Source organism: Eumetopias jubatus, unplaced genomic scaffold, assembly GCF_037043125.1.
Source record: "Eumetopias jubatus isolate StellerSeaLion01/CBP00866 unplaced genomic scaffold, mEumJub1_p1.0 scaffold_15, whole genome shotgun sequence".
Lineage (NCBI taxonomy): Eukaryota > Metazoa > Chordata > Mammalia > Carnivora > Otariidae > Eumetopias > Eumetopias jubatus.
The window spans coordinates 24,376,950-24,397,201 of NW_028274821.1; the positions used below are offsets into that span (position 1 = coordinate 24,376,950).

General features: G+C 42.5%; 1 protein-coding gene across 1 annotated transcript in view; it reads right to left on the reverse strand.

The window, feature by feature from the left end:
• FRMD3 (FERM domain containing 3) overlaps positions 1-20,252 on the reverse strand; it is a 296,525-nt gene that overhangs the window by 37,861 nt on the left and 238,412 nt on the right. The window contains exon 13 of the mRNA XM_028122279.2: positions 16,087-16,211. Coding sequence (XP_027978080.1) covers positions 16,087-16,211 — 125 coding nt within the window. The remainder of the gene's footprint in view (positions 1-16,086; positions 16,212-20,252) is intronic.

Below are 20,252 nucleotides of genomic sequence, written 5' to 3' on the forward strand. Positions count from 1 at the left end.
GCAGAGCAACAGAGCAAGACTAGGAGCCTGATCCAAAGCACTGGGCTTCAGCTTCTCAGTGCCCCCCACCCCCGCAGCCCCCCGCCAGGTCAGGGCACTGTTGGCTCTAGAGTCAGGACAAGGCTGAGCCTGTATTTAGGGGAAAATTGTGCGGCTATGGCAGAGACACTAGGTCACAAGGGACGCTCTAATTTTTGAATACGGATACTCCTTCCTTCCTTTAATCGCAAAATCTAGTCTATGTTCAGATGATCAAGTGGGTCATCCTGAAATCCCTATTTATTTCCCTTTCAGCCAAAGCATCTGCCCATTTTCACATTTCCTATGCTGAAGTGGAGGTTTGGGGGTTAAAAAGTTTCCAAATTGGACTCTTCCAACAGGAGGCGTGAAAGGATGTGAGGGCCCTTTCAAGTGGGGAAATACTCATTTTATATTCCCTCTTAAACTAGCTGCTATTAATTTTCAAATTTATGCTGGCAATTTGCAAGTCACAGAAAGAAAGGGGGGAAAATGTAACCCTGCTTTTATAGATCATCGTGCCCCATGCTTGCTGTTTCATTAGCTACATTTAAAAAGATGCGTATACTTTTTGTTTCCCAAAGTACTGACAGATGATCCAAAAGCGTATTTTTAAGGACAGCAGCAATTTGGGGGGAGAATTATGAAAGAACAGTCAGAGTGGTGAGGAAACACAGAAATCATCTTGTTTTATAAAAGAGGAAATAAGATCCAAGTGATATCAGTGCCCAGCAGGTACCAGGTAAGAAGTAAATGTTTATTGAATGAATGGACACATGAATGAATGAATGAAGACAGTCCCTCTCTCTCTCTCTCTCTCTTTATCCAATACCCTCCCCAGCACCAGAGAGCCCCCACTAAGGCTGTGTCCTGTGTCCACTCAGAAAGTGGAGTCTGGCCCCCTTGTAAGCCAGGGACGCGGGGCTACCACAGAGCACTTTAGTGCGAGTGACACGCATCTGCCACGTAGCTTGGCAGAGGCCCAGCCTGTGCTTGGGTGACTCACCCTGGTTTGCCAGCATGAAAGACCAAAAGCATGTAGAAGGGCGTGTCACCACCGTAACTAGAGCACATAGATCTCACATCTATTTTAGGAATCTGCGGTTTTGGCATGAACAGGGATTTCACAGTTTCAAAAACATGCCCTGCCTTTTCTTCTTTGTAGACTCATCTGGAAGATCTACAGCAGTTGTATCTGGATTGGGGACAGGGGTTGGGGGGAAATGCTGGTCCATACTTAGTAATGAATGCATGTATGTTTATAAATTAGATACATACACAGCTGTGTTCATGTATTATGTCCATTATAAAAGTTACACAATGGAAACTGCCTAAGATGATAAAAGTAAAATGCCAATAGAAGTCTGAATCATTTCTTCCTCCACCCCAGCAGGCCATGGTGTGCACCCACCACATGCGCCCCACTCTAGAAGCCATGGCTCCAGGACCCCCAACTCACCATTAGCCAAACTGAGCAAGAGGCTGTACCCCACTGTAGATGGCACTGGACATGCACCCCAGTGGACACCCCCAACATCCAGCCTGTGCCAACGGATCAGAGCCTTTTTTGTTTTTTTGTTACACATTTACATCATAGAATCCAGAAACTTCTGAGATCATAAAATCAACTTAGAACATGTTATTCTTACTATTCCATGAACATATTATAATTTCCTTATACGATTGCCTTCCTCTCTTTAACTGTGGCAACATATACCATTCCTACAGACACTAAAAATTTTAATACGCTCAAACCGTTAAAAATGATTTAAAAATAAGACCACCAGAGCCTCTTTCCTGAGCCCTGCCCATACTGCCCACATTGCCAGGGATCTGCAATTACAGGTCTAGCTACAAGAGTGGATCTAGACCAACACTTTTTTCCACCTAATTCTGGGTCTTCACAGAAGAGCGGTGCGGGGGTGGGGGCGGGGGGTAGGTTCTGTGAGATCCTGCCTCAAGCTAAGCCTGGGTATCACAAAGAGCATTTATTTAACATGACCAACCCATGAGCAGAAACACTAGAAAACAGAACCCCGGGGCGCCTGGGTGGCTCAGTTGGTTAAGCGACTGCCTTCGGCTCAGGTCATGATCCTGGAGTCCTGGGATCGAGTCCCACATCGGGCTCCCTGCTCAGCAGGGAGTCTGCTTCTCCCTCTGACCTTCTTCCCTCTCGTGCTCTCTCTCATTCTCTCTCTCTCAAATAAATAAATAAAATCTTTAAAAAAAAAGAAAAGAAAAGAAAACAGAACCCCGTGCTGATTCTGGAATGCATCTAGAATTCAGACAATTGTAGCCGCTGCTTCCGAATGACAGTGGTTTAGTACCATTTTCACTTTTCCCTTCCCACGGTTTCTTAGCGACGGGATGGGAGTGCTTACTTGTCTAATTGCCAAGCACAATGTTTCTCCACCACAGACCACACTCCGGCTGTCACACTACTCACACTTACGCTCTCCCCTGGCTCACATCCCAACCCTCAGAGCCCATGACCGGATTACGTCACAGGACACTTGACTGACAGATTTTTTTTTCTACCCCAGCTGAATCCTTTAAAGCAATTCACTACTACTACTTAAGTAACGGCAGCAAAGCGCCAACGTGAGCAGGAGCTGGGATTTGGGAAATTCTGTGCTGAATGGTTCTCACTAATGAAACAGATCCTTAACACAGGGTAATGAGCAAATGAGTAATTAGGACTTGGCCCAAAGTGAGCCATTCCTTATTTAATAAACTCGACTTTAAAATCAGAATGTGGGGTGCCTGGGTGGCTTAGATGGTTAAGCATCTGCCTTCGGCTCAGGTCATGATCTCAGGGTCCTGGGATCGAGTCCCGCATTGGGCTCCCTGCTCCTTGGGAGCCTGCTTCTCCCTCTGCCTCTCTCTCTCGCTCTCTCATGAATAAGTAAATAAAATCTTTAAAAAAATAAATAAATAAAATCAGAATGTGATTCCCTGAAGGCAACACGCTTCCTGCTCAAAGTCTGAGCTTTCCCCTACAAGGAATTCTGCCTGGTGTGGCACACACTCTGTCCCTGTTCCAAGGAGAGGTGACGCCCTCCAGTGTGCTGCAGGGCTCCAAGGAGTCGCCAGGTTCTGGCGCACCGTGATGGAAAACCGAAGGCTCAAGCCGTGCCCCAACCATGCAGCGGCTCTTCTCACTGAATTACAGACTCCCTACACTTACAAAAGTCCTCTCTTTTTCAATTATATCAAATGAATTATGAAAATAAATGCAGTTCTTCAGTGACTGGTTCTGTTTTAGCCATCCTAGGTGTGTCTGATGGCATCTAAGATAGCCTGGCCAGGAATCTGACAACCAGGACCTGACCCCACCCCAGGAACTTACCCAGCTAGTGACTTTGGGCAAACTGTCTCCCCTCTCTGGGCTTTCTCCCGTGTAGAATACCAAGGGGGTAGGGGGACTAGATCAGAGACTGGCAAACTTCTCCTCTAAAGGCCCAGACAGCAAATATGACGCTTTGCCGGCCAAGAGGTAAAATCAAGGATATTGCATAGATTACTTATATAGTCATTTAAAATGTAACCACTAGCTCTTGGGCCAGGGGAAAAATAATGGGCATTAGACCAGCCACAGGCCATAGTTTGCCAATACCTGTGCTAGACCATCCTCAACATTCCCTCTAGCCCAACAAAGCCGTGAGGAACATTCCTGTCCCCGAGTTCTCATTCTCACTGTAAAAGACCACAAGCCATAGTCTTGGAATTTGATGCTGATACTAGGCAAAAGAATCAAGTTTAGAGCCAGAAAGCAGTTGAGAGGTATTCAAGTTCACTCTTCTTACCTTAATACCAAGAAAAATGAGGCTCCAAAAGGTGGAGCATCTTGTCTATGGTCACCTATCTGCCCGGTGGGAGATGCCAAGACCAGAGTGTGTATTTCCCCACCTGTCCAAGGTCTCAATGCACACACAGAGCAGCTACCCGAAGCAATGCTATGTTTACACTGAGAACTATGGTTATTCATAAAATGAACAGTTCATGGGAATTAGCCAACTACAGAACCGAAATGATGCACACTGTTGGTGTCTCATGATGTAAAATATAAAATCCTTGCAAGATAAAATGCACTTAAATGGCACCGGGACCAAGGCATTTAGCTTCCTTACAGCAAGGTAAATGCTTAAAATTTCAAAGATCCCCTTCAAGTGAACAAACTTCTTAGGAGTACTTAAGCAGCCAGTAAATACCAGAAACCAAAGTTCCAAAGATGAAACCAACCCCAAAGAAAAGCACAAAAAGGGAAGTTGGAAAACTTTTGAAGAGCTCACTAATGTGAACTGGCAGAGCTTGCTCAGGCCTTTATCTTGGCCCCTGAGTTGTTCTTGACATCTCCTACCCTGGAGAAGTTGCTGCCCCAACTGTGGTTCTTTATTCCAGAATCCAATAGATGTGATAACAAATGCTGAATTTTGACTTTGCCAATCTAATACTGCAGTTATAAATAAACCCAGATGCTTTCCTCTGCTCTGCGGAGGCTCCTAGCTCCTACAGAAGCAGGCATGACCGCTGTGTATCTATCAGCAGTGGGAAACTAGGGGTGCCATTAAATGAGAAAATTCAGGAGAAACCCAAACTTGCACAAAGCTAAAAGGATGCTTGAAAGAGCCTTTTTAGAAGGGCCTTCTTATTCAGAATATTAATCCATTTATCTGCATTTGTGTTAAATGTGTTCCCAATTCATTGTCTGACCTGTAGTTCAATTTATGGTATATCTTCATGCACTGAAGTTTTCAACATTAAACAAACAAAGCAGGAATTTCAAAAACTGTACACAAGAGATGACTGCATGGCATTACAATGCATAGGGAAGGAAACTGCTAACACATTTACATTGATTGCCTCTAAGAAGTGGGACAATCTGGGCGGTCATTTTTTTTCTGTTTTAGTATTTTCTAAATTTTCTAGGTCATAATCAGCTTTATAATAAGAAAATAAAAAGACAAATAGTAAGCACAAACCCTGTGGCAGGGACAAGTGCAATTAGAGCTGGTGCTAATTGGTCTGCCCTCACCAGGTAGCAGTAACCACAAGGGCAAAGGTGGTTCCATAGGATTTATGAACAGCTCCTACTGTTTGGTGGAATACAACATAAAAGAAATTTCAAAAAGACCAGTGCCTTATTCCTAATGCACATCCCAACCTACCCTAAGCCAAGGGAAGAAATTACTTAGCACAAGGTGGGGAAATGGCAAGGAAGAAAGACACCGAAGCCATGAGCAGAGGGTGCATTTGCCTGAGCCATAGCCATGGGACTCCACAAAGGAAAGAAAGAGGGAGGAGGACTGTCGCATCCAGATTATCAGGAAGGGGATTACACTCAGTGGGAAGTGGAAAAAGGAATTCAGCAGCAGCATAACCATAGCAGCCTTGGGCTGTTAGAGACTTCACCAGTGATGTGACTGGAGCAACTGTGTTAGTGTATGACTGGCTCTGCCTTGTAAGACGTTGAAAGACTCACACATGGAGTGGAATGGAAAAAAAAAAAAGATCTATCTATATGTTGCCTACAAGTGATTCACCTTGGATCTAATGACACATGCAGACCAAAAGTGAAGGGATGGAAAAACATTTACCATGCAAGTAAAAATGAAAAAAAAAAAGCTGCGGTAGCAATACTTACACCAGACAAAATAGACTTTAAAACAAAGACTGTATGAGAGACAAAGGCATTACATAATGATAAAGGGATCAACCCAACAAGGGGATATAACAATTGTAAATACCTATGCGCTCAATACTGGAGCACCTAAATATATAAAGCAAATGTTAACAGACAGAGAGAGAAATTTATGGTAATATAATAATAGTAAGGGTCTTTTAATACCCCACTTACATCAATGGATAGAGCATCCAGGCAGAAAATCAGTGTCTTTGAATGACACATTAGACCAAATGGACATAACATATGTACAGAACATTCCATCCAAAAACAAAAGAACATACATTCTTTCCAAGTGCACATGAAACATCCTCCAGAAGAGATCACATGTTAGGCCACAAAACAAGTCTCAATAAACTTAAGAATATTGAAATCATACCACACATCTTTTCTGACCACAATGGTATGAAACTAGAAATCAATAAGAAGAAAAAAAAAAACTGGAAAAAAACACAAAACACGTGGAAGCTAAATAACATGATAGTAAACCACCAGTGGGTCAACAAAGCAATCAAAGAAGAAATTAAAAAAGAGATAAATGAAAATTAAAACACAATAGTCTAGTCCAAATTTTAGAAATGCAGCGAAAGCAATTCAAAGAGGCAAATACAGTGATACAGGACCACCTCAAGAAACAAAAAAGTCCTCAAACAATCTAACCTTACACCTAAAGCAACTAGAAAAAAAAAAGAGTAAACAAGCCCAGGGTGAGTAGAAAGAAATAATAAAGATCAGAGAATGAACAAATAAAATAGAGACTAAAAAAACAATAGAAAAGGTCAACGAAACCAAGAGCTGGTTCTTTGAAAAGATACACAGAATTGATAAAACCTTTAGCCAGACCAATCGAGGGAAAAAGAAAAAGGACCCAAATTAATAAAATTAGAAACAACAGAAAAGTAACAACTGACACCATAAAAATTCAAAAGATTATAAGAGAATAGTACAAAAAAGCATATGCCAACAAACTGGACAACCTAGAAAAAAATGGATAAATTCCTATAAACAGTCTTCCAAAGCTCAATCAGAAAAATAGAAAATCCGAACAGACCGATCACTGATAACAAAATTTAATTGGTAATAAAAAACTACCAAAAGATAAAAGTCCAGGACCAGATGGGTTCACAGGTGAATTCTATAAAACACTGAAAGAAGAGTTGATACCTATTTTCCTGAAATTATTCAAAAAAATAGAAGGGAAAGCTTCCAAATATATTTAATGAGGCCAGTATTACCCTGATACGAAAACCAAAAATAAAACAACAAAAAAAGAAAACCATAGGCCAATATCCCTGATGAACATAGATACAAAAATCCTCAACATAATATTAGCAAACCACATTTAATACTACATTAAAAGGGTCATTCACCATGATCATGTGGGATTTATTCTGGGGATGCAAGGACAATTCAATAACTGCCAATCAATCAATGTGATACACCACATTAAGAAAATGAAGGATAAAAATCATATGATCACCTCACAGATGCCAGAAAAAGCATTTGACAAAACTCAACATCCATTCATGATAAAAACTCTCAACAAAATGGGTTTAGAGGGAACATACCTCAACATAATAAAGACCATAAATTACAAACCCACAGCTACTCAGTGGGGAAAAACTGAGAACTGTTCCCCTAAGATCAGCAATAAGACAAGGATGTCCACCCTTGCCACTTTTATTCAACATAGTACTGGAAGTCTAGCCACAGCAATCAGACAAGAAATAAAATGCATCCATATTGGGGCGCTTGGGTGACTCAATCAGTTAAGCATCCCACTCTTGATTTCAGCTCAGGTCATGATCTCAGGGCCCTGGGTTCAAGCCCCATGTCAGGCTCCTGCCCAGCGGGGAGTCTGCTTGAAATTCTCTCTCTCTCCCTGTCCCTCTGTCTTTCTCCCTGTTCTCTCTCTCTCTAAAATAAACAATCTTTTTAAAAATGCATCTGTATTGGTAAAGACGAAGTTAGACTGTCACTATTTGCAGATGACATGATACTATATATAGAAAACCCCAAAGACTCCACCAAAAATCTATTAAAAGTAATCAATGAATTCAGGAAAGTTGCAGGATACAAAATTAATACCCAGTTATTGGTATTAATCAGGACTAATTGGGTATTAATAACAAAGTAGCAGAAGGAGAAATAAAGAAAACAATCACACTTACAATTGTACCAAAAAGGATAAAATACTTAGAAATAAACCGAACCAAAGAGGTGAAAGACCTGTACGCTGAAAACTATAAAACACTAATGAAAGAAACTGAAGATGACACAAGCAAATGGAAAGATATCCCATGTTCATGGATTGCAAGAATTACTATTGTTACAATGTCCCACACTACCCAAAGCAATCTACAGACGCAATGCAATCCTTATCAAAATACCAACAGCATTTTTCACAGAACTAGAATAATAATAAATAATAATAAAGATTGCTGAAGCAATCTTGAGAAAGAAGAACAAAGCTGGAGTTATCACAATCCCAGATTTTAAGGTATACTATAAAGCTGCAGTAATCAAAACAGCATGGTATGGGCACAAAAAGTAGTCACATAGATCAACAGAACAGAATAGACCCCAGAAATAAATCCACGATTATATGGTCAACCAATCTATGACAAAGGAGGCAAGAATATTTAATGGGAAAAAGACAGTCTCTTCAAGAAATGGTGTTGGGAAAACTGGACAGTGACATGCAGAAGAATGAAACTGGACTGTTTTCTTGCACCATACACAAAAATAAACTCAAAATAGATTAGAGACCTAAATGTGAGACCTGAAACCATAAAAATCCTTGAAGAGAGCACAGGCACTAATTTCTCTGACATGGGCAATAACAACATTTTTCTAGACATGTCTCCTAAGGCAAGCAAAAGCAAAATAAACACACACAAGCAGGGACACACACACACAAAGAAGCGCAAAAATAAACTATTGGAATTATATCAAAATAAAAAGCTTCTGCACAGTGAAGGAAACTATCAACAAAAAGAAAAGGCAATCTACTGAATGGGAGAAGATATTTGCAAATGATATATCTGGCAAAAGGTTAGTATCTAGAATGTATAAAGAACTTACATAACTCAACACCAAAAAACCCAAACAATCCAATTAGAAAATGGGGAGAGGACTTGAATAGACATGTTTCCAAAGAAGACATACAGAAGGCCAACAGGCATATGAAAAGATACTCAACATCACTAATCATCAGGAAAATGCAAAGCAAAACCACAATGAGATAGCACCTCATACCTGTCAAAATGGCTAAAATAAAAAAGACAAGAAATAACAAGTGCTGTTGAGTATGTAGAGAAAAAGAAACCCTTGTAAACTGTTGAGAATGTAAATTGGCGCAGCCACTATGCAAAACAATGTGGAAGTTCTTCAAAAATTAAAAATAGAAATACTATATGATTAAGTAGCTTCACTACTGGGTATTGACCCAGTAGAAACAAAAACACTAATTCAAGAAAATATATGCACCCCTATGTTTCTTGCAGAATTATTTACAATATGCAAGATATGGAAGCAAGCGAAGCGTCCACCAGTGGATGAATGGGTAAGGAAGATGTGGTCTATACATATACTATGCAGCCATAAGAAAGGATGAAATTGTATGATTTGTGACAACACGGGTGGACCTAGAGGGTGTTATGTGAAGTGAAATAAGACGGACTTAGAAAAACAAATACCGTATGATTTCATTCATATGTGGAATCTAAAAAAATAAGTGAATAAACCAACCAACATAAAGCAGAATCACACCTATAAATACGGAGAACAAACTGATGGTTGCCAGAGGGTTGGAGGGAGGGATGGGCAAAACAGATGAAGGAGAGTGGGAGACACGGGCTTCCAGTTATGGAATGAATAAATCAGGGAATATAAGGCACAACATAAAGTCAGTGGTCACGTAAGAGGGTTGTACGGTGATAGATGATAGCTACGCTTGTGGTGAGCAAAGTGTAATGTACAGACTTGTCAAATCACCTGAAATTATGTAACATTGGGTGTCCCCTATACTCAGAAAAAAATAAAAGACCCTAAGAGGCGAAAATGCAGTAGGTCCCATAGGTCATCTGTTACGCGTTGGGTTGGAGGGGATGGGGTCAAGGATATGGCATGCTTGGTGATGAAGACAATACTCCTTTCGTATGTTCAAAACGCCTTCCTCACAGATTCACATACAGACTTTCTAGAATTTCAATGTCATCATCTTAAGCAATCTACGGTTAGGGCTAGACAGTGTAAACAACCCTTTAAACACACCCCTCCACACACAGAGCCCCATCTGTGATACACGCATTCACTCGAACACACATGCACAAACACACACAAACATTTACAGGGACACACACACACACACACACACACACACACACACACACACACACACAGCTAAATGGTGGCATAGGAGAGCTAGTTTTACCACTCTCCTTAATTTCCACCTATTCTGATTCCATCATCTCTTTCATTTGTCATCTATTCCACAGGCATAGACATGCTCCCAATCATAGGCAAGTGCAACTTCAAGCCACCCTCAATCCAACCACATTGCCACCCTAAGACATTCCTTTATGGAAATTCTGGGTGTCTCCACTGTGCTTTCACTTTGCTAGCAGGAGGGTGTCACACACTTTCAACTCTTACTTAGTTTTTTCTACCAAGGGGAAGAAAGCATGGTTTCCTGCCTGTTTGTTTATGCCAGCCTGCCTCATCGCTCTGGTAGACAAGAATGATGTTCACTGGGTGTCACTAATTGCCAGCTACGAAGTCCTACATGATTAATGTTAGTCACTTTCTTTACCATAGTCCAGCATTTTTCTATAACAAAAAATACACTCCACCAAGCATATTGCTATCTACACTATGGAGACCCTACCTCCATATGGCATGTGATTTTATTCAGATTAATGACTCCTTAAAATACCATTTTTACCCAGAACAATTCCCACTTTCAATTTTTTTTCTTCTCCCAAAATTTTCATAAGCTCCACATGACACTTTGCAAATGGTTTGCCCATTCTCAGAGAAAGTTTTCCATAGCACTAACCTACATGGATCCTGTAACTGAGCAACTCTAGGGTAATACTGAGAACTTTCCTGTTGCCTAGCGGTGTCTAGGAGCTGATTTTGTTTTTTCTTTACCCAGACGCTGCCAACTTCAGAGCTAATCCTCCAGCTGTCCTGTCGTATGAATGAATGGGGTCACACATTCTCCCAGAGCGCCACTGGGCTAATCTGGGCAATAACGCTCTCCACAGCTGTCTTTGAGAAGCATGAAGCTCTAGGAAGAATAAAAAGAGCTTGTCAGACAAATGAGTGGTTATAACCCCAGAGAGTCATGATGGCAGCACAAACACCGCCACCATGGCACCCGAGTGAGACAAGGTCCCAGGATCTTCCCAGGACCTCACAGAGATTGCGCTTCCAAGGAGCAGAGTTAGGACCGTCTTTCTTCTCCCAACCTGATTTAAAAAAAAAAATTCCTAACCAGACAACCGTTTTAACTCAGGCTGCCAACCTTGACCTGTTCATGGACCAGTTCCAAAATGTGTGATTTGATAACTCTCCAAAATAAGAATCTGAGCCACTATACAGGGTTGGGGAATAGTGAGGTCCAAGCGTCCTCCCCTTCATGTCTGAAGCTCATTAAGGCAATGCACAGTATGGAACTCTCTCAATGGCTCCAGTATCTAAAGGAAATCATTTTTGCCATTGACTCCCTGTGTGATACTGACATGTCACTTAAGCCTTCCTGTGCCTCAACAGTCTCATCTTTAAAGAGGCTGAACTCTTTTCAGTCTCAGAGACAAGGACAGAAGCTGGACAGGAGTCCATGGGCCGCTTACCTACTGGGTAAGCAATGACCCCATCTCAACAATACGACCATTTTACTAGCTTGGATGCACTGCCTCTTCCCTGCCCCACTCCCTCTGCCCCATTCAGCCCTTGTTTTTTCTATTTCCTGGGCTTATGCAACGGTTCCTGTGTGGTCTCTGTGCCTCCAACCCAGAGATTCTCAATCAGGGAGCAATTTTGTTCCCCAGGGGACACATGACAATACCTGGAGACATTTCTGGTTATCAAGATAGGTGGGGTACTACGGGCACCTACTGGGTAAAACCCAAGGATGCTGCTAAACATCCTACAATGCTCAGGACAGTCCCCAACAAAAAATTATCCAGCTTAAAATGTCAATGGTGCTGATGTTGAAAAACTCTGCACCAGCCACACCTGCCTCGAATCTGCCCTCTCTACACCACAAATGATTAAAACACAATTCCATTCAGGTCATTTCCATGCCTGAAATCCTCTAGTGCCTCCCAAAGTGCCCTTAGGTTAAAGTCTAACCTCTCCAGGCAAGTCATGGAGACCCATGATGATCCGGTCCTTTCTTAACTTTGCTTTGCCTTTCACTTTTTCCCCCTGACCTTTCTTCCCCAAAGCCATACCAGCAACCAACGCAGGTAGACCAGACCACTCACAACTCACTCTGCCTATCAGTCTCACCCACGCATTCTTTGGCCTACCAATTTTACGTCAGACACTCTAATCAGACTAAAGGGGAACAAGGCACTCTCCAGGTAGCTTAAAGCACTGATATCTCATGAGGCACACAGAAAAGTGAGCACATTTTCAATTAGCAGGGCCAGAACCTACTCATCACCCCTGCGATTTCACTGCTGTCTCCCCAACAGGCTGTGAGCCTTCAGGAAGACAGTGTCTACATCTTTGTAGGCCACAGCAACCTGCACACACTAAGTGTGGTCTACCAATTGTATCAGTTGTACTTGTCACAGATGTTGAATTAAGGAATGAATGAATTCCTAGCTTCTTTCAATTTCGCTCTGGCTCAGGCATAAAAACATTAAAATATCAAAATACAAAAATGAAACTAAATTCATCACACTGTATGTGCCAAGAAAGGCAGTTCATCCACAAAGGTGGAGATATCTTTGTTTAAAGCTGTGGTCTCGGCCTCTCTTTTATATACCTTTATATACCAGAGAAATACAAATCTATAAAATAAGTATTTATCCCTACGGATTGTCTAAATCCCATTGCCTGATACTCAAAGACAAGACACTCGGAGCAGAATTGGACTCTAAAATAGTAACAGAGATATGATGGTATCAAGAACACTGGAGGAGATGATGCTAAGTGAAATAAGTCAAGCAGAGAAAGTCAATGATCATACGGTTTCACTTATTTGTGGAACATAAGGGACAGCATGGAGGACACTAGGAGAAGGAAGGGAAAAATGAAGCGGGGAATTGGAGGGAGAGAGGAACCATGAGAGACTATGGCTCAGAAACAAACTGGGGTTCTAGAGGGGAGGGGGTGGGGGGATGGGTTAGCCCGGTGAAGGGTATTAAGGTGGGCACGTACTGCATGGAGCACTGGGTGTTATACACAAACATTGAATCATGAAACACTACATCCAAAACTAATGATGTACTGTATGGTGATTAACATAACATAACATAAAAAAAAAAAAGACAGAGCTAGGTTCACTGTGGGAGTCATAACTCTGAATTTAACGGGACTTAAAATGATTTTGCTCTTTCTCTAGACTGAAAAGGTCATTCCATCTACTGGACACTTAACAATACTGTCGTTTTTACTTCTTTTCCTTTTAAGTTGATTCTATATCCTGGAGATTGACAGGATTTGCCCGAGCTTCAAAACCCACAAGATGTCCCACAAGGGGACTGCCTAATAAAAAAAAAGTTTTATTAGACATTTATGGAGCCATTTTTGACTTTTTAAGAGCGTAACCTATCAGTTTGACTTTATAGCTGGTGAAAGAATTTAATATTCTTCTTTAAAGTAACTGGAAAAATTGAAAAGGTGGCTTATGGATTCTTATCACATATCATGAAAATTTTTATTTTTATTGCAGTTAATTATAACGTATGTGTCTCTTGTCCACAGCGTTCGTGTTAAAGCCAAGCTTAGGATTTAGCAGTGGAACCTCATTATAGAAAATGAAGCAAAATGGCTTTTAATTGAATGGGGTAAAGGGTCCAGGGAAAAGCTTGCCCAGTTCCCTGTTTCATCCTGGGGGATGACTCGTAGGGCCAGAGTGGCCTGACTTCCATATTCCTCATGGAATTTTTGTTCCCATCTAGGTTTCCATCTTTGCAGACAAGACACAGTCACAACTCCAGGCTTGGGTTGTTCCTTTTCCCTTCCTCTTCTCCATTCAACCTTGGGGGAAACAGGATCTCCAGAGAAAGGGATTTGTATTAAACCAAATATTCCAGGTATAGGAGCATGTAGAGGTCAAGGGCATATCATGGCGCCTATTGATTATTCTGAGTTAAAGCTACTCAGACCCTCCTCTGTCCCTCTGACAGCAGGAAACAAATCTCCCTTATGAAAAACACCCTCCCTGCAATGAAAAGTAAAAAGATATCCTTGTTGGGATGCCTGGGTGGCTCAGTCAGTTAAGCATCTGCCTTCAGCTGAGGTCATCCTCCCAGGGTTCTGGGATGGAGCCCCACGTCAGGCTCCTTGCTCAGCGGGAAGCCTGCTTCTCCCTCCCTCTGCTTGTGCTCTCTCTCTCTCAGACAAAAAAAAAAAAAAGACATCTTTGTCACCAGAGATAGGGACTTCAAAGCTGAGAAAGCTGTAGAAACAAACCTTATTTTTTTTCTAATCTACTAGACCTTAGCCTAAAGTCTGCTTAGAGTTCCCTAATGATTAAAGTTCCCAAACACCTGTTTTCTTTATCCTGTCAATTCCTCCCAAATTTATTGTCTCTTTGTCTAAAATGTATACAAATTGCCTGCTTTAATCATTTCTTTAGGTCTCAATTTCACTTTGGGGCCTCCATGCACCCATAATAAAACTTGAGGGTTTTTTCCTCCTGTTAATTTGTCTTATAAATCTTGGTCCAGCTGAAAGACCTCGAAGAGGAAGAATCCTTCCTTCTCTACACGAGGAAGTCCAGAAAAATCACTGGGGATCAGAAATGAAAGCTACTTTTATAACAGTTGAAAAACATACAAAATCAGAGAGGGTGCTGGAATATGTAGACAAGCAACATGGACCCAGAGACCCTTGGGCTAAGAAAACTAACTTACCATGGAATTTACAGAGTTGGTTGCTAAGACCAAGAACACAGGCCATGAGTATACCAAGACCATTCTCATTGTCATCATCCTGTGGCTCAGCTGGGGATAAGGATGTCTCCCGAGGCCCCACCTTTCCTATTTTGCAATGCTTTCCTTCCACCCATGGAATCTGGGGCATCTAAGCTCTCCGGTTCTCCTCCTAACCATTAAACTTCCTTTCAGGAAAAGATTTACTAAAATTATTTATACTTCAGTGTGAGGTAGTTGCTGCTACTTCTCCCAAGGGTATGTGCATCCCAAGCCATATTCTCATTACAGGCTGAAGAGTTTTCCCCAATGGATGGGATTCGTGAATTGAAGCTGCAGGTGAAGGAGATCTTTTGAGGACAGAGAGATCTGCCCTCTTGAAACTGCCCAGTATCCAAATTTTAAATGATGAAACCAAAGTCACCTAAGGAAAAGCATGTTATGTTTGTGTTCAGGGTTCCAATATCTTTTTTTGAGTGCATTTTAAAAATATACCTTGATAACTCATGTGTGAGATTTGCCTCATGAAGTGTCTCCAGCAAGCAGTGTGGGGAGATTCTTCCCTGAAGTAAGTAAAATCCTTAAAAGCAAAAATAGCCTAGATGCACATATAGTACAGTCCTTAAAAATACAACTTTTGGACTGAGATGGACTGTATATATTTTAGCTTGTATCAAAACTATCAGAGAAAGGCCTATGGAAAAGGGAATATAAGTATGAAGAAACACTGAGGCAGAACAGAATGACCAGTTAAAGACACTTTATACTGGAGAATTCTTTACAACCACTAATTTAATTATAATAAAAACTTACCATTCAGCAAAGCTTTCTACAGTGATGGAAATGTTCTTGGTCTGACCTTTCCATGATGGTAGCCATTAGCCTCATGTGGCTATTACTTATTGGAAATGCAGCTAATGTGTCTAGAACTGAATTTTTAACTTTAATAAATTTAAACTTAGTTTTAAATAGCCATACATTGTGAGGGGCTACCATGCTGGACAGTGGGGGGGGGGGGTCTAACAGCATTACTGCTTTAACATGTAATTTTTAGGACTACTTTGTATCCATGGCCTTTCTCCAGGAGAAACTGATAGAACTCTCAAAACAATGAAGTCTTCCAGCCACAAACAGCTTATTTACTAGAAACATCTTATGACTCATTCCATCCCCCCACCCCAACCATTACCAAGGTACCCAGGACTGGTGCCTCACTCGTCACTTCAGGGTAAGCCTGCAATGCCAGCTTTTGGAAGGAATGGTACTTACCCTCACCCAACGGAAGCTCCTCTTCTTGCTCACTGGGGGAAGGCAGCAGGGGCTGCAGGGGTTCCATGTTAATGATGAGCTGTTTGTTCAAGGAGTAGGAACTGCGGCTCTGAGTCATGTTGGCTCTGAAAACAGACACAAACCAGAGGGAATTGGTTTCCATTGCAAACGCCAGCCCCTCTATCTCGGTTGGCTACCCAAGTTGGGAACTGTCTCTAGACTTCCACAGTGGATGAGGCCAGGGGTAAAGGCAACATAACACTTAAGATATACAGCCCTCTTGATCCTTAAGGTTCTGACAAAATGTCCATGTGTCCTAATGCAACACAGTGAACAAAAACCTATTTCCCCATATGTCACCAGACTGAGGCATACTAGGCAACGACACAGATATGGGAGGCAGGTGTCACTAGATATGCAGAAAAGTGAATGAAGGGAATGGCTCAAAGCAATTTAACAAGCACCAAAAAAAAAAAAAAAAAAAAAAAACCCGAAAACATAACCTGGTCAGACAGCTTTGAGCTACCTCGCTGTTGCTGGATGTCCAATATTTAATATCTCTGTTTAAGACTCCCATTCAAATTCACACCCCTATCACCAGCCAGCCACAGAAGCTCTGCTTCTGAAGGCAGCATACACGTGTCGTTGGCTGCGAAAGGCAGCAGATGGCAAGGAAAATGTACAAGCATCTCATCAAGACTATTGGCTGACAGCGAGAAGCCCATCTACACTCCCTGCTGCAGGGAGACAAGCTGTCTGCCCTGAAAGACATGGAGGTGAGGCACCTCTAGTGGGTGTTTCAGCACCCTTCCCCTCCTCATGTTTCCTGTCAAAACCCAAACCAACCTACACTTCAAAGATGGTGTCAAATGTCTCCTAACCCTTTGATGCCCCCTTGGATGACCCCCATGACACATTTTCATTCATTCTCTCTCTCTCCCCTCACACTACCCTCCCTTCTTTCACATCTCATGGCATTTGACACCTCTGTCTCTCTGTCTTTACTGGTGTACTAATCAGCCCCACCTTGACAAGCACTTTAAGGGCAGAGACTGATCTATCCATTCTGGTGTGCCTTGCAGCACCTCCCTAGGTATCTTATTAAGGGCTGCTCGCATTTGAAATTGAAGCAAATGGAATGCAATCCTGGCTTGACATAAGTTGCCATTTCAGATTGACATGGGTGTTCCCCAGGTTGGTTACAGAGTTGTCTTTTAGCCTGGGCATTTCTGTTTGGCATGGGACAGCACATTTATTTGCAGCTGATATGCATGCATTGGATGGTGTGCCTTGTTCCAGTGAGCCACGGTCCTTGCATGAATTAACTCACTCTCTAGAACTATGATTTTCAGACTTTTTTGACGGAGACCCACATTAAGAAATGCATTTTATGTCATTTCTCTGTACACACAAGGGGAGGCACAAAAGTAAAGCAAATGTTTCATGCAACAACAGTAATTCTTGTTATATGTGATTCACTTTCTTTTTCCCCATTCTATTTCATTTTGTTTGAAGTGCTGGTCTATTTTCATTTCATGACTCATTAATGTGCTACAACCACAGTTGGAAAAGTACGCATCCCATGGAGGAGACTGATGGCCAAGGGTCCTCCGGGAACTCTAAGGAGGGGCACCTGACCCTGCTGTGGGGGGAAGGGAGAGCCAGGAAGGACCTCTCAGGGGAGGTGATGCCTGTGGTATGTCCTGGCAAGCACGGTGGAGTTGACAAGGAAAGAAATGGAGACAGCGTTTCCTTTCAGATGCAAGGAAGGACGGGAGGGAGGGAGAAGGAAGATTCCTCATTTTTTGAGTTTTCATGGGATTTCCTCTGGCCCTGTGGCCTTCATGACTGTGATTCTAGCTCTGCAAAGCACATGTTGCCATGTCTGTGTGAACCATGGAGCTTTCTGACCTCAGAAAAGCCCATTTTCCACGTTGCACCAACTGAATCTCTCTGCCCCACCTCTGGCCACCCATGCCCCGTGACTGGCAGCAGTTGCGTCCACCAGAAATGACTGCATATCATCAAGGAGGGCCTGTAATAAGCCTTTATGTAGGATCTTGCTCCACACCAGCCCCCCCTCCCAACACTCTTCACTTGGAGTTATAAAGCATCCTACCACCTGCCCGCCTCCACCGCCAACACTACAATGTCTGGCCAATTTCCCGGTGCTGGGACAGGCTGAGCTCACCAAGCGTTACCTCACAGGTGTGAACCTGCTGGGCACTGGCTGGTCAGGAGGATGCTGACTCAGCGCCCATGCCCACAGGCTCCTGTTGCCACATTGTGGCAGAGGCCTATGGCTAGGATCAAGGGGGTTTAGGGTCTGCTTAGAGTTAGGCGAGATGAACCACACAGTCGATTACAACCCTGAAACTCTCCAGTTCTATGATTCAGAGGGGAACACTGCCTCCTGATAAGTACAACACTCAGATAAACCCAAGGGTGGATACAGCTAGAGTTCCCCTGGAGCACAAAGAATCCGGGGCTTGAGAGCTTGGTGCTGGGTACTGGGACAGCCAGAGGGTAAGATTAATCAAAACTAGAATCAAAATGCATGTCTCAAACCCTCTCTGTACCAACCCCTGTAGACTACAGGTTACCTTTTCATACCTCTCTCCTTGCAACCTTTTTAAATGTGCCAGCTGATCCCAGCTTCATTTAAAGCAAGAGCCCACCATTACAGTTACACTACCAATAAATATGCCAGAATTTGATGGCTCCTTTTTTAGTTTACAGGTTTATATACTTGACCGTGTTTGTTTTTCTCAGTGTACCTGTGAGACAGGCAAGAAAAAAATACCATGTTCACAGATGAGGACACTGAGACTCAGTGAAGTTACAGAACTTGACTAAAGATACTTAAGATAAGCAGACTCAGATCATATGATTCTCAACCAGTGCTCCTGCTCTGCTCTCCACTGCCTTCCTGCACTTTCTGCATGATTTATCCTATAGTGTCCCAGGGAGGACTCTGTTCACTACTGCTAATGTCCTGCTCTCTGGCTATATGAGGGTCCACTGTGTCAGGTGGTCTTCTAGAAGACGTGCCAACCCCCCAGTCAGCTCCCACCCTGCCCTTCCACCTGAGCTCCTGATGTAACAGCTTCTCTGGCTGGAGTCTCCCCAAGCCAGGCAAGGGCCTGTGCCATGTTTCCCATTCTCAGAATCTACCCATCAATGGATTCTGCAAAATGCCTGACCCATTTTGTACTCAGCACAGAACAGTTTTCCAAAGAAACAGTCACTGGGAATTCTACTGAGGTAAAAAGGTTTTCTTTGGAAACTGCAAGGACATTCTAAGATTGGCTTCAAAAACTGATGGCATAATATAGAGCAACTAACACATGGCTCGTGGAATTCTGCACCAGTCCTTGCAGTGAAGCAAGTGCTGTTGGCCTGTCATCAAAACTCCATCTGAAGAAGCTTTAATGAGGACAGGTCTGTTAAATTCTAGCTTCCCATTTTTGGATGAGAGACAGGAAGAATATCATCACTTCATATTTGCATGGCACTTTCTAATTTTTAAAGCACTTTATTTTTATGCCCATAACAAAATCTAGAAGTTGGGCAAAGTAATATTCTGAATCTCATTTTATAGATGAGTAAACCGATGATCAGAGAAGTTAAGAGACTTACCCAAGACCATACAGCTTGAAAGCAACACACCCAAGATTAGACCACACACAGCTTGTAAGCAACACAACCAAGTTCATGGCCCCTCGAATGGTGCTCGTTTTAGGTCCAAATGTTGCCTTTGGGTGTCCCCCAGTGGTGGCTGCTGAGCCCAGGTGGCTCATACAGCCAGCCCTAGGCTCACCAAGCTGCAGCCTCTTGCTTCGCGGGGCCCCTGGCATGGATGGGTGATTCCCAGGCCAGGAGGGATTTGCTTGGGGATCTTGTCATCAGCAAAGATCAGTGAGCTATCATGAGAGTTAGCTTTTTCTCTTTTTGAAAAAAAAGAAAAATCCCAAGACAGTGTTCTCAATCTGTCTGTGTTGTCTCATTCTAAACACACACACACCTCAGCAAAAGTAGTAGTCCATGAACTTGCCATCCTTTGAAGAGTACACTCTCAAGTGTGAGGAAAGACAACTAACTGAAGCCTTAGAGTGCTCATCTCTAAAACACAGCCAGAGAGAGAGTTCATTACTATACTCTCACTT